Here is a 15508-nt window from a genome sequence, read left to right as displayed (position 1 = left end):
TTATATGAATGAGTTTATTGCAATGTAATTTATTATTAGTAAAACCAAGCAATGCATTGATAAAAAAATATATAATAAATATTGCATAAATATATATTTTTGCTGCAGCAAGCTACTGAATTATTTAAAGACCGCAGTAACATTTTGCTATTTTTCATTAAAAAAAAAAACCATTGCTACACAACCGCTGATAGAGTGAGACAGTTTATGGTCATAAGTTAGATGTAGTAATAATTTTTATACGCTGTCTAACTGCCGATCTTTTATTTTCAAGGGGCAAGCTACGGCGAATTTCAAAAGAGCGCTATAAATTACGGCTTGAGGACAAGAAACTGTTTTAAGGACTGCAACACATGTCAGAGGTCGGAATTTAGGAATCACTTCTCTCACCCTCTGCCAACCCTAACGAATAGACAAAGGATCTCTCGACTGCACTCATCACTTTTGCACAGTAATTTTTATGTGAACGCTCATATTATCATATATAAATTCATTATTAAGACTATTAATTTATTGGCTTGTAATCAAAATTCCTATGATAATATGAAATATATATGATATGAAATATACCAGCATTAGATTTAAAAATTGCCGCAGAATTTTAAGATGTTTCGGAAAACTTAAAATTATAAACTGAAACGAAGAAAGTTTTGGAAATATTGAATAGGAATGAAAAATTTATCCAGCTTTCCTAAATTCCATGGAGTTGAAAAAATGAAAATTGTTGAAATTAATAAATTTTTCGCTGTCAAAATCTTGTAGAAATTTTTAAAAATAATTTCTACATTGTTTCAAAATTCGGAATAAAATTCTTACCATCACGACAAAATAGTGAATAACTTTGAAGTTTAATTAACAGATGGAACCATGCGGACGATTCTGAAACGGGCTTGATTTGATTGAATGTTTTTTCGAAGGAAAGGAGGTAATCTGCTAAGTTAGCTTTCAAACCCGGATTTTGGTCTATAAAATTTTCAAAAATGACATTTTTATAGAATCGGTCAAAAATTAGCTCCTGGGAGAAATATTCCCTTGGATTTGAAGACTTGAAAGAGTAAAATAAAAAATAATAAGTCCACGGGAGGACGCAGTGGGTCTCAAACCATACGCAAATATGTACTCTAATTTTTTTTTAATTTAAATTTTAAAATCGCCCTAGAATACTTAAAAATTAGGATTTTCCTTGGATTTAGAGGCTTAGGTTTGAATTTCGGTAGCACTTACAATTAAAAAATAGCCATAGGGACGCGATGGTTTACGTTTTTTGGATGAGAGAAGTGAGTGCGAAAATAAAAATCTTTGTAATTAATTATCTCAGGTTCCAACAGATCAAGTTTTCAAAAAATCGAACAGTTACTTCACCTTCGCATCACCTAAGACTTTATTTATTTTATTTGGTACAAAACTTGATATAAAACTAACAATGTTATCAACAGAAGCCTAATTTACTTCGAGATAACCCGCAGAAATTGAATAGTCATGTTCTGTGTAAACTGGATTAACAATTTCTGGGACTGTACTTTTATTTGTGTTCATTATTATATTTAACTCATCATGTTCCTCAGGCTTATCATCGGTAAAAAAAGTATCAATTATATTAATATGTCCAAGCTCGAAATTATCACACAAAATATCACAATTGGCATCAATAATTTGTTCTTCAGTTATGTTTTCGCTGCTCATCGCAGCCGCACAATCAACAGGAATAACTGCAGGAACACAGTAATCATGTTCCGATAACAACCAACTACTTTCTACTATTTCACTTTGATCAGTACCAATAAATGGATTCAAATTATTGTCATTATTAACTTCCACGCACCTTTTGGCAGCTACTTCATCAATAATATGCTCATAAATTAGCGGTTCCTCGAGTATATATAAATAATCGCGCTCGATATTAGACGTTTTGTCATCAGTTTTATCTTGCAAGGGTAAATCTGTAGCCAATAGAAAATAATTATTAAATATTGCAATAAAAAAACGTTAATTAAATGAAAGTATCGGGAATATTACCTGGTATTTTTGTCAAATATAATGATGGTAAACTTCCAGCATTCAAAATTTTTCTACCCACAACTGAACCATAACGAAAACAATTATTTTCAAAGTGTATTGAACATAATGATGTTCGTTTACCCACCGATTTGTTACTTCCGATTATATCCAACCATTTTTGTCTTTCATTTACATCCGCAGGAAATCTGATAATTTATAAATTTATTTATATTTTTAAATTATTATTCCATGTAATTATTTATAAACTTAACCTAAATGTTATTATATATACATACTTATGAAATGACCTTCGAGGTTCTCTATTTCCTCGCCATTTACACACAAAACATGTGAATACCATTTTATAATTAATTGGTAATTTATAAAATAAAATATATATATTATAGATATATTTTTTAAATATTTATATATATATATATATGATAATGAGCTTCTAGTCATATTAAGGCCATGCTCGGACTCTGCCCCCACTTAAAAAACTTCAATGACTTTCAACTATAAGCGTATCAAAGTTTTATCAGTTAATTTAAAAAAATTAAACCATTAATTGAAAAAAGGACGATTTCGTTATAGATTCAAAAAAAAATTACTTGCAGTTGATATCAATTGGGAGTTGAACGAAATTTATAAAATAAATTTCAGTAAAATCTTGATGTAAATTTTATAATTTGAATTTTTAAATTTTTTAAGCCAAAATTTATACAACAAATTTCGTTCAGCTCCTGATTGACAACTGCAAGTAATTTTTTTAAAAATTGACATCTCGGCGAAATTTTCTTTTTCTTAATTAAAGAATTAATTTTATTTTAGTTAATTGATAAAATTTTGATGCGCTTATGACAGTTGTCATTAAAAATTTTTAAAATGTATGCACTATCGTATATACATCGTTTATTTCACCATCAGGAACAAGGGGTGATTGTAATTTTAAATGAGATTGTGGCGGTAATTCGAACTCTGTCTTTGTCAGACACACAATTTAAAACATTTAAATCTACAGATGTTTCAGTCAACGCAAATATTTAAAGCCACCAACTTCAGTGGTCATTTTAACATTTTAATTTTAATTTTCATATATATAAATATATATATATATATAAATGTACTCTAGCACGCAAGCCTTGTGTAATAATTATTATTTTATATAGAACGTATTTATTCGACTACCCCCACTTTAGCAATAATTTAAACGTTGAATAGCATCATAACTTCCTCCCCACCATATTTATCTTTTCTCCCCAAAAATTTTTCTCTTCGTTTAAGTCATGATGCAAGCCAGCAGCAGCGGGAGTAGTTCGGTGCTCGCCACTAGATCGCGCCCACAGTTTGGAGTGTCCCTGGTAAGATACTTATTTCAGAGTTGTTAAATTCGTAAGTAATAACACATTGTTATTAGTTGGATGAAATGAATTTCTTATCTATAAAATCTATTATCTTTAACTCAATATATGTAAATATGGTCAATGGATATATTTTTCGGTATCAAAATAATATTTTCTAGAGTTAATGTAATAACATTTTACTTTAATATTTGAATTTGTTGGCACAATAAAATAATTTCGTTGACTATTAAATGAATATTTTATTATCTTTGCTGCGCTATCTCAGAGCGCTGCTGCTTTATCTTCTTCAACTGCTGAGAAACCTCATCATACCCAGATTTAGTTTCCTTCAGTTCCGCTTTTAATCTCTCGTTTTCTGTTCGGAGATCTTGCCCTGGAGATGCCGACTCAAATATGATATCGGGGTTCTATTGCCTCCCAACTGACGCTATTCTTCTTAACGAAGCGTGCACACCCATGATTGCCTGATGTGTCTCGTCGACAACTCTCCCTGTCAAGTTTACGGATGTTGTCATTCGCTGGAATCCCTCTTGATCAAAATGAATTGTCAGAATACAATTCATCATAGGGCTGATCACCATTAGCTTTATCTGCAAATCTTTTCGCAATTTTTTTGAATGAACGCTCATGGGATAGATCCAGGACGTGCTTTAAATGTTTCAAGAAGTTGAATACTTCTTGAGCGTTGTGCTCCGTTAGCGGACCAGCGGCACAAGCGATCAAGAAGATGTTGCTTCTTTGCTTGTTTAGCCTCTCTGACAGTACTCTCGCCTAAGAGTATTTACTCCCCGTCGTACCACGTCGGTGAAACCACTTAAGGTTTTCTTTATGAAGATGGAATTAATCCGCAGAAGTTTTTTCTTCTCTTCTTGAATCCCAGCGATATCTAACGCGGAGTACGGCTCCGTCCCTTGCATGTCCACAATGATGACTTCGTGACTACTTTCGTGACTAGTTGACTATATAGTTGACCGCTTAAAGGAATATTCATAATCAGAAATGCTATAAGAAAGAAAGCAATGACTATAGTTTCCGTTATAATGAATAACTTGAGAAAATTATTCCGACAATAATCGCATCGGAACTGACGAACTCATTACATACATGTAGTAAAATCTATTTATCTATAAGCTTATAAAAATTCGTATATAAAACGATATCGATTTATACTTTTAATTTTCTGCCGAAACCTTTGAACATTTTTTAAGTATTGGGGATTTAAGTTTGATTGATAGTTGACAAAATCAAAATTTAATAATATTGATATTAAAAAACTTTCATATTATATAATATTATATATGGAGGCAGATATGATTACTTATGATCATACATAAATTTATATATTATTATATATAATTTCATATATAATCATACAAAATCATTTTTTCCCGGGTAATTTTTTTAAATTTTTAAATAAGTGAATTAAATGTAAATCGAGTAAAATTTAAAAATGCGCATTTTTAGAATTTTAAAATCAGTGTGTGCATATTTTTGACTTTTATTTTTTTAATTGTTTAGTTCATTTATTTATAATGTAAAGTTTTTCTCATCTGCTACATTCATGATCCTGAAGTTAGCAGACAATTCAAAATTTTTGGATTTTTTTTTGAACAATTAAATTTGAAGAAAAAAAAAACTAAAAATATGCACATGTAGAAAATTTAAAAAACTACAGGTGCAATTTTTTCAAATTTTTTTCTTTTCAAATTTACCGCCTCAAATAAAATCCAAAAATTATTAGACGTCTGCTAACTTCAGGATCATTCTACATTCACACTCATCAAAAAAACTGACTGTTGGGTTAAATAACTGGTTATTTTCTCGCATGGTCATAATTCACAATATACATATACATATATATATATATATATATATATGATCATACTCATACCACATGTTATATCACTACGAAATAAAATGGTACTGTAATGAAAAATTAATAAAAAAATTAAATTAAATAATTTTTAAAGTGAAATATGTCAGACGATTATCAGCGATTAGCAGTTCATTATTCAGCGTGTAACGAGTTTTTTTATAGAACCCAGGATTGTGAAAAACAGGTTAATATGACTATTGATTTAATTATTTACTTATTTATTTATGTGAATGCAGCAGACATCAGAAAAATTTTAAATTATAAATAAACAGAGTAATTAATTAATATAATAAAATTTAAAAAAGTGCGCCTTTAAAAAATTTTGAAATAAAATGCATTTTTTCTAAATATTATTTTTTTTATTTATTTATAATTTTAAATTTGTCTGATGTCTGCTACATTCACCCTCATTTCATTATGATACCGGCGTCAAATAATTTTTTGATTTTTTTTTAATCAATAAATTACAAAAAAAAAAAAACATGAGAAAATTGCACCTGAAGTTTTTTAAATTTTCTACATGTGCATATTTTCAGTTTTGTTTTTTTGCAATTGATTTGGTGAAAAAAAAAACCCAAGAATTACTAAGTGTCTGCTGACTTCAGGATGATATTTTATTTATATTCATATTATTTATTATTTTTCAGAATCTGCTTACACGAGCATTTGGAGGGTGTTCACAATTTTACGTTGATTTGCAAAAGTGTATAAGACGTCAAGTAATTAAAATTATATTATTAAGTATATTAATTTCCTGATACTGAAGTTAGCAGACAATTAGTAATTTTTGGATTTTTTTTTAACAAATCAGTTACAAAAAAAAAAACTAAAAATATGCACATGTAGAAAATTTAAAAAACTACAAGTGCAATTTTTTCAAATATTTTTTTTCTTATAATTTATCCACTAAAAATAAATCCAAAAATTATTAGACGTCGGCTAACTTCAGTTTCATTTAATTTCGTACCGTAATGTATATTTTTAAAATTATTTTATAGAGAAGAATTCAACAGGAAGCAAATCATAAATTAGCCATAGAAAGGAGAGAAAAAATTAAAGAAAATTTGACTGAAATTAAAGAGAAGGGTTCAAGTTAAAAGTACAGATAATTTTATTAAAAATATAATAATATAACAGAATGGATGACATCAATGAGCAGGATGATGAGATTGATGTAAAAGATAAGAATGAAAAAGAGGACGAAGAAATAGATGACGGTGATGATGGATATGAGTTTCCTCCCGATGACAATGTCGTTGACATGCTGGATGAAGTCCCATTGGATCAAGAGTTAAAGTGCGTAACTGATAGATATTTTACTCCATACTACAAACTAGATGCGCAGAAAAAAAACAATGATGTCTGTATTAGAATACACAGTAATCGCATCTGCATGATATCTTTGGCGCCAAGTCATCCTGCCATGCAAAAATGCAACGAAATCGAAAAAATAAATTTCAAAGTCACTGAGAAATTGGACAGAGCGTCGAATAAAGTCTCGGGTAAAGGCAAACATGGCGCCCAGCCACTGCAGGAAAACTCTAATATTTGCTTCATCACTCTGACAAACGGGGAAACGTGGCCCATAAAATGTTGCATGATTGGTAAATTGATTGAAGTTAATCTAGAGCTGGTGAATAATCCTCAGCTGATTCGAGAACTTCCTCACAGAGGAGGATATCTTGCGATCGTGTTACCAAATATTAAAGTCCACGAAACGATGAGGGACAAACTGCTGGACGAAGAGAGTTACCTGAAAGCTGTTGCTCAGCGGAAAGAAAATCCTGATACTGAAAACAGCAACGCAATTAAACGAGTGAGGAATGGCGAGGACACAGCGGAGAGAGAAGCAAAAGTAATAAAAACTTTAGAGTAGATATTTTTGTTTTTGTTTATTGTGTAACATAAATCATGTGAAATAAATTAAGCGTTTGTACTTTATTCACTATACAGTAAAATACATATTTATAATTATTTATCCACATTTATTAATATAGTAATTAATTATTTTTTAAAGTCGTGGCAGATTCATCGGACTCGCGGGTTTTTTTAAATAAATTTCCTAATACTATTCCAGCAAAAATAATTAAACCTACTGCACTATTGGATATAAATTTAGTGGCACAATCTTGTGGGTCATTTATATTTAATGTCCGGATCTGAAAATACAAAAAAAAATTAATCAATTAATTAATTAATTAATGCAATGAATTTTTTTTGTCTTCATTCACTCACTTGCTCGACAAGATGACCAGCAACAACACTGACAGCCGTATAATAAGGCCAAGTTTGACCAGAAATCACACCGGAAGTTATCAGACTTCCTATCATCGACGTACCAAATCCTGTTAAATAAAATTTTGTGTCATCGCCGAACTTCAACGCCGTGGATTTTATTCCTACTAGCAAATCATCAACTTTATCCTGAAGAATAAAAGAAAATAAATGTACAAGAGTTTTTTTTTTGCTTTAAGTTTAAGTTGAGTACCTGGTGGGCGTAAATAGTATCGTATAAAACTGTCCAGCAAACTCCTGCAATATAAAGTGGCAAACAAATGGACAAATCACATGAGCCTTGAACTGCTGACCAGCCCAGGAGAGCGCCCCAGTTAAAAGTCATCCCCAAAATTAACTGCGGCCAGTATGTTATTCTTTTCATAAGAGGATAAATTATCACCAGCGCTAAAGACAAAGCTCAGAATTAAATATAATTATTTTTTTAATACCAGCATCGAAATTTTAAGTTTCAGTAAAATGGTAAAATCATAGAGAGCTGGACAAAAATACAAAATTAGAATTTAATTTCGACCATACAATGGAAGTTTCGTCCCTTTATCGGGACTTCTTCAGCAACTAAAACAAGTCATTATAAATGATTTACAAAAATTATATAAATAAACAAGACAATTAATTATACAATCACGTGGTACGACATAATCAATCACAAATATGATCACGTCTACTAGATGTTTTTGAGACATACATCATTTTGTTTAATGATATAAAAATAATTAGAAGTCCCAATAAAGGGACAAAACGTCCAATGTATGGTCAAAATTAAATTCAATGGATCTGCACACGATTTTAAATTAATATATTTAAGTTTCAGTGTCTCTACAGTCAGTCGGGACAAGTGAATTTCAATCCAACCCGCGAATTAATTTCAGCAACTGCGTAAATTGTGAATGTCCAGTCAGCGAGAAACAAATTTGTTTCAACCCTTGGAAAAAAAAAATTATTTTTTTGCCCGCTGACTGAAAGCTTTCGAAATTTAAACTCTGATACTTGTCATATTTTTAATAGTAATTCCAGTTCATTAATTTTATTTACGTAAATGACAGCTCTGACTGATCAAATTTTATAAAAATTAGTGTGAATTTCTGATTAATTATAAATTACAAATGACAATTTATGCTTACGCTTAAGTGTTAAATTAATTTATTTTTGACTGGCTGCTGATAATGAAACTTTAAGTTCCAATGCAGGTAATCATGAAAAATCTGGCGTGTAACTCAGAATGAAACAGGATTTCAGACTGCGGGTGATGTCAGCAAACTTCATCTTGGTCTAAAATCGTTTTGTTTCATCCCATGTCACACAGTAGAGTAGAGGTACAATTTGGGCACTTTAGAGCCACTTTTGGACACTTTAAAAATTTGAATAAAATAATTTGATATAATACTGAAGTTAGCAGACGTCTAATAATTTTTTGATTTTTTTTTAGACGATAAACCAAAAGAAAAAAGATATTTGAAAAAATTGCAGCTGTAGTTTTTAAAATTTTCTACATATGCATATTTTTAGTTTTTTTTTTTCTTCAAATTTAATTGTTCAAAAAAAAATTCAAAAATTTTGAATTGTCTGCTAACTTCAGGATCATTAATTTGATACTTTTATCATGACAGTAAAGTTAGCAGACATTTGAAATTTAAATAAAGTTTTTTAACAGATAAATAATAAAAAAAAAAAAAATTCTAAAAAAATGCACATGTAGAAAATTTAATAAACTATAAGCGCAATTTTTCAAAAATTTTTTTTTAATATTTATTTTTATGCTAAAAAATATCAAAATATTGTTAAATGTCTGCTAACTTTATCGTCATACATTTATCCTACTATTGAAATATAAATTCTATATTAAAATAAAGTATTAAATGTCCAAAAATGGAGCAGTGGCCACAAATGGTACCTCTACCCTCTGCTATAAATAATGAAAATCATACCAAGTGAACTAGCACCAAGTAAAACACTGTACCAGTTCAGTTGAAGCAGAATCAAAAGACCCAGACTCAGTTGTCCTCCAAGAAATACTAATGCTTGAAACGGTTTAATATCTCCAGCAACCAATGGCCTGTCTTTGGTTCTCGCTACCTAAAAATTATTAACATAAAAATAAATGACAATAATTAACCAAGTACTTATTACTTTTTTATCAAAGTCTTGATCCCACATGTCATTGATAGTACAGCCGGCTCCTCGCATTATGAACGCTCCCAGTCCAAAGAGAGCCAGCATATGAAGATCTGGGAAGGCACCTGGTGATGCTGCCATAGCTATACTCCAACTGCAGGGCCAGAATAGCAACCAAGAGCCAATTGGCTTGTCTATCCTCATCAGTTTCAAATAAGGTCGTATATTTGTTGGAGAACTGTCAACAATTTTGGCGGCAATACTAAACTGTCTGTCTTGTTTCATTGTTTTTCTCACTTGTCTTAATAATAAACTATTTACTGACTGAAATTTTATATCACTAGTATATAATCTTTGATGTTTTATATTTACATCATTATTTACACTCGAGTCATTTATTTGTGAGCATCTACACGTGTCTAGATTTAAAAACCTGTAGTATTTTCTTCTTGTATGACTCCAATAATTTATTTTTAGTAATTTGAATCCTGATAATTTATGACAGCTCTCAATCATCATTACTTTTGATCTAGAAAATTTTTAATATTTTTAAATTAGTCGTCTTAAATAATTTTAATTACAGATCCATATATTTATTTATCTATAAAATTATTATGTGACAGTTAAAATTATTGAACAAAGGAATAGTTACCTAATGTTTTAAAAAAAAATTTCCTGCTAAACAATTGTTAATATTTAAATAAATTACATTACATTTCATTGCATAATAAATAATTCCGGTAATTTACAACATTCTGAAATCCTAACCAATTTTTTTTTATAAATTGATTTTTTAAAAATTTATTCGTGTAATTATTTGACTGCAGCTCTCCCTATCTGGGGAAAAATTACTGTTTTAAAACTCTAATTTTTTATGACTGAAGTTAGCAGACAATTAACAATTTCAAGTTTTTTTTATTTTTAATAAATCACAAAAAAAAAATATACGCATGTAGAAAATTTGAAAAACTACAAGTGAAATTTTTTAAATTGTTTTTTATTTGTCGTTTTGAAAAAAATTCAAATTTGAATGAGTGTGAATGTAGCAGACATGAGACAGTTTATAAATTTCGAATAAATAAATAAATTAATTTTAAAAAATCCGCGCGCTAATTTTTTAATTTTTTAAATACGCATTTTTTAATTGTTACTCTACTTACACTTTTTTTTGTTTATTCAAAAATTTAAAAAATTCCTAGTTGTCAGCAACTTCACGCTCATAAAATTTATCAGACGTCAGCTAACTTCAGTTTTGTGATTTTTTAATTTAAAATTTAAATAAATAAATAATAAAAATTAAACTGTCAGTAAAAAAAAATTATAAGAATTAGAGTAAAAAATAAAATAATTTAAAATTGTAAATTTAAAAAAAAGTTAATTTTTAATAACAATAAGCAGCGCTACCTAGTGAATAAAAATTAATAGCAATGAAAGCTAATAATACAAACGATGACAGTATCAACGAAGTCAAATCAATGTTAAATCAATTCTTTATATATTTACTACATATTTATAATATGTATTATACATAGCTTATTATCATTAGATTGATAAGTATTTTATTGACCAACATACCTCATTTGTTAAGTTGTTCTAATTTTAAATATTTATATATTTAAAAATAAATTGTTTATATTCGTTGTAAATATTATTGTCTAATTTATATATTTATTAACAATGCCACCAAGTAGACTAGATTCTGTGTACCGCAGAATATTATTCACTAAGTTTTTTACAAAAGGTTGGGGCAACCCTGAGAGTTTGAGAAGGTAAAATATTTATCATTTTTAAATTATTTTACTCAATTACTTTGTTTACTTGGACACTTTTATTTCAGACACAAGAAAAATTATTTTTTAAAGTTTATATATTTTTTAAAAATGATTCTAAAATCAGCTGACGTCTAACAATTTTTGGATTTTTTTTTAAATGATAAATTATAAAAAAAAAAATATTTTAAAAAATTGCACTTGTAGGTTTTTAAATTTTCTACATGTGCATATTTTTATTTTATATTTTTTTTAAATTGAGTTGGGTAAAAAAATCCGAAAATTTTTTTGTTAACTTCAAGATCATTTTTTAAAATAATAGAAGAATTGTTAATTATTAAATATTTATTTTCTTGCAGAATATTTGAATTTAGAAAAGTTGTTGCTAATCGTGAGGCATGTTACAATTTAATTCCTCCAGATTACCCAATTACAATCACCAAGGTAATTAAATAATAATGAGTGGAAGTATAGCAGATATGAGACAATTAATAAATTTTAAATAATTAAATAAAAGTAATGAAATTTTTAAAAATGCGCTTCTAGAATTCAAAAAATATATGATACTGATGACAGTAAAGTTAGCAGACATTTGAAATTTAAATAAATTTTTTTAAATAGATAAATAATAAAAAAAATATATTTCTAAAAAAATGCACATGTAGAAAATTTCATAAACTATGCATACAATTTTTCAAAATATTTTTTTTAATATTTGTTTTTTTGTTAAAAAAAATCAAAATGTTGTTAAATGTCTGCTAACTTTATAGTCATATGATACTGAAGTTAGCCGACGCCCAATAATTTTTTGATTTTTTTTTAGACAATAAATTATTAAAAAAAAAATATTTGAAAAAATTGCACCTATAGTTTATTAAATTTTCTGCATGTGCATATTTTTATATTTATTTTTTTAAAAAATTAAGTCGTTGAAACAAAAATTCGAAAATTTTAAACTGTCTGCTAACTCAGGATCATAAAAATTTCCAATTGTCAGCTACACTTACACTCCTAAAATAATGAGTGGAAATATAGCAGACATGAGACAAAATAAATTAAAATAATGAAATTTAAAAAATTCCGTGTACTGACTTTTCATTTCTATAAATACGAATTTTCAAATTTTTATTTTTACTGTAGAATTTAAAAAATTGTCAATTGTCAGCTAGTTCGCTCTTATAAAAATATATAGTAATTGTTGATTTATTTAAATTATTAATATAAAATATCAATAGGATGAAGAATGGTCGGATTGTCATATCATTGAAGGGAACTTTGAATCACCATTTGAACAGCATTTACCGAATATTATGCCTGAAGAAACGAAAACGTCGTATTTCCAACTCATACTACCTCTGAAATGGACCTCACATAAAATAACTCCAGTTTGTCTCCATTTAGCTGGAACTGGAGATCATGTAAATATTTATTTTTATTAAAACTGGTCCTCTTTAGACTTTACCTCACTCTCGTTGATGATCGATCCTATTGTAGAATAATTTTAAAAAAGAAACCCGGGCATTTAAATACTTTAAGATCCCAGTTAATTTAATTAACATTTAATATTTATTAATTATTTAGTATCCATGTTTATTATTTTAAATATTCAATAGTTTTTTTGGAGAAGACGAAACCTAATTGCTAAGCCACTTTTAAAAGAATCAGGAATTGGATCTTTGCTGCTGGAAAATCCATTTTATGGCTTAAGAAAACCTAAAAATCAAATGTAAGGAATTAAATACAGGTTTGTACTGTATTAATTATTATTTTCATTTTTTATATTAATAAAATAATAAATAAATTTATTTTACAGACGATCCAATTTGCTAAATGTCTCGGATATTTTTATTATGGGAGGCTGCTTAATAATGGAGTGCATTGTGTTGCTTAACTGGTGTGAAAAAAATAAACTGGGACCACTTGGTTTAACAGGACTCTCTATGGGAGGGCATGTAAGTCAATTAATAAATAATTATTATTAAAAGTTAAACTTAGAAGAATAAATTTTCCTATAATTAGGGTAAGAGCACCAGCACCCAGCCCCTAACCAGTAGCCAGCCGGTCATATACTTTAACATTGGCTCAAAATATATATAGATATAATTGAACATGAGGTGGCTGGGTACTGGTGCTCTTACCCTACTAACGTTTAGTAGAAACTTAAAATTTTTAAATGTCTCCATGACGATTAATTTAAAAATTTGAATTAGATTTCAGTATTTTATTTTTATTATGACTGATAAAAAATATGAAGGTTGTGGTTTTGTTTTTTATCCTGTGTTTCTAATTGTAGATGGCTTCACTTGCAGCAACCAATTGGCCAAAACCAATTCCATTGATTCCCTGCTTGTCTTGGTCAACAGCTTCTCCAGTTTTTACTCAAGGCGTTATGTCTAATTCGATAAATTGGTCTCTGTTACAGTCCCAATATTTTTCTGATACAATTTATCAAAATGATTTAGCTAAAATGGTTAAAGTTATTGATCAAGACGTAAGTATATTTATTTTAAATACATACATGTGTATCATTCCATTTCCACCCCAACCCCTTTCGATTCAGCTGAAATTTTTTTACTTTTCTATCCCCTTACAATTTCTCAGAAATTTTCTAATTTTTTTATCATACTCAAAAAAAGTTATGAATTTTTCAAAAAATACTTTTTTTGTAACCATCTTTTTTTTTTAATTCACTAATCGGGACCTTTTTTTATTTTTTTTAAAATTTACTTTTAAAAAAAATTTTCTACACAGAAAATCTATGAAATTTTTTACTTTTTTTGAGTTGGAGAAAAAAATTTGAAAAAGTGGTCAATTGGACATAGAATGACCCATATAAATACACATATATATATATTATTTATTATAATTTAATGTAAATATTTTTATTTCCACAGGATGCTTTTTTGGCGGGTCAACATTTTGCCCAACATTTTCCTGCGAGTATAAAACGAATGCGTGAATTAACTGACGATCTTAAAAAATTATCGGATAAAAATGAGGATAATAATATTATTAAGCGAGCAAGTTTCGATGTAACAGATCAATCAGCAGCTGAAGAAAAAGCTGCTGCTAAAATGTTTCCTCTCAATCTTATATCAAATCAATTTAAACCATCTGAGCCAGAATCATTAGATGGTAAATTATTTTTAGCTTTGCAAACACAAGTTAATTTTATTCAGTAACTTGTACAAAATTTTTTTAATACCACTTGTTTTTATTTGAACAGCCGTTTGTATGCTCCCTAGTGAAAAAAATAATGGGATTGATAACAAACACCGCGAGCAGGAAGCGTTACAATTTATGCGCGGGATTATGGACGAATGTACACATTTACGTAATTTTGAAGTACCTGTCGATACCGAATTAATAATAGCCGTTTGTGCTAGAGACGATGCTTATGTTCCTCGTGATAACTGTATGAGCTTAGAAAAAATTTGGCCTGGTGCTGAGGTGCGTTTTATTGACGCTGGCCATGTTAGCGCTTATTTACTTCACCAGAAACTTTTTAGGTAATTAATTACTTTGAAAAAGTAATGAGTTATTTAATAAAATTAATTAATTTTTTTATTTCAGGTCAACAATAGCAGAATCATTTGAAAGATATAAGAAAAAGTATTTAAAAAATAGTTGACGATATATTTTTATTAAATTTCGACGACGACTAATAAATATTTTATTGCACGATAATTAATCATACGGAGTAGAGGTAACGTTTCTGGCCCAGTTTTGGACACTGGAAATTTTAAAAAAATAGATAATTTGTAATGCGCGCGGTGACAATTAATTTTTTTGAGTCGTTCAGAGACATTTTAATTAGTGTTTTATAATGAAAATTTTATATTATACTTTTTCTTTTATTGAAGTAAAATAGTAAGTGTCCAAAAATGGTGCATTGGCCACAAATGATACTTCTGCTCTGTTTTATGATTAATGAAATTTTAAAGAATTTAAAATAAATTGACAATATTAAATTCCATTGGAATTGAAAGTAAAATTATAAAAATAATAAATAATCTTTGTAAGAATGAAAGTTATAAATTTAAAATAAAGTTATTTTAAAATTAAATGATGATAGTGAAGTTGGCGGTCAT

The 15508-nt window shown here is 28.4% G+C and overlaps 3 protein-coding genes across 5 annotated transcripts; 2 read left to right on the top strand and 1 right to left on the bottom strand.

Annotated features, from left to right (window-relative positions):
- The first annotated feature begins 5232 nt into the window (after positions 1–5232).
- Positions 5233–7214, top strand: LOC130677385 (protein Abitram). 2 transcript variants are annotated; one of them, XM_057484126.1, is made up of 3 exons: positions 5233–5422; positions 5886–5957; positions 6237–7214. In XM_057484126.1, exon 3 carries the CDS (start codon positions 6377–6379, stop codon positions 7112–7114), a length of 738 nt encoding a protein of 245 aa, XP_057340109.1. In that variant the 5' UTR covers positions 5233–5422; positions 5886–5957; positions 6237–6376; the 3' UTR covers positions 7115–7214. The 2 variants fall into 2 exon arrangements, with proteins under 2 accessions (XP_057340109.1, XP_057340111.1); XM_057484128.1 differs by lacking the exon at positions 5886–5957.
- Positions 7158–11360, bottom strand: LOC130677384 (4-hydroxybenzoate polyprenyltransferase, mitochondrial). 2 transcript variants are annotated; one of them, XM_057484124.1, is made up of 6 exons: positions 11224–11360; positions 9664–10177; positions 9462–9609; positions 7727–7920; positions 7474–7662; positions 7158–7397 (listed from the first exon to the last, which is right to left on the bottom strand). In XM_057484124.1, exons 1-6 carry the CDS (start codon positions 11226–11228, stop codon positions 7239–7241), a joined length of 1209 nt encoding a protein of 402 aa, XP_057340107.1. In that variant the 5' UTR covers positions 11229–11360; the 3' UTR covers positions 7158–7238. The 2 variants fall into 2 exon arrangements, with proteins under 2 accessions (XP_057340107.1, XP_057340108.1); XM_057484125.1 differs by lacking the exon at positions 11224–11360 and adding an exon at positions 10301–10454.
- LOC130677383 (protein ABHD18) lies at positions 11283–15445 on the top strand. Its single transcript, XM_057484123.1, has 9 exons — positions 11283–11417; positions 11777–11861; positions 12653–12835; positions 13031–13143; positions 13231–13369; positions 13711–13908; positions 14312–14552; positions 14644–14926; positions 14991–15445. The coding sequence occupies exons 1-9, from the start codon at positions 11326–11328 to the stop codon at positions 15046–15048; spliced, it is 1392 nt and encodes a 463-aa protein (XP_057340106.1). The 5' UTR covers positions 11283–11325; the 3' UTR covers positions 15049–15445.
- Positions 15446–15508: the final 63 nt, after the last annotated feature.

Source organism: Microplitis mediator, chromosome 11 (genome assembly GCF_029852145.1).
Source record: "Microplitis mediator isolate UGA2020A chromosome 11, iyMicMedi2.1, whole genome shotgun sequence".
Lineage (NCBI taxonomy): Eukaryota > Metazoa > Arthropoda > Insecta > Hymenoptera > Braconidae > Microplitis > Microplitis mediator.
The sequence above is the reverse complement of the archived record's forward strand: the minus strand, read 5'-3'. Positions and strand labels throughout refer to the sequence as shown.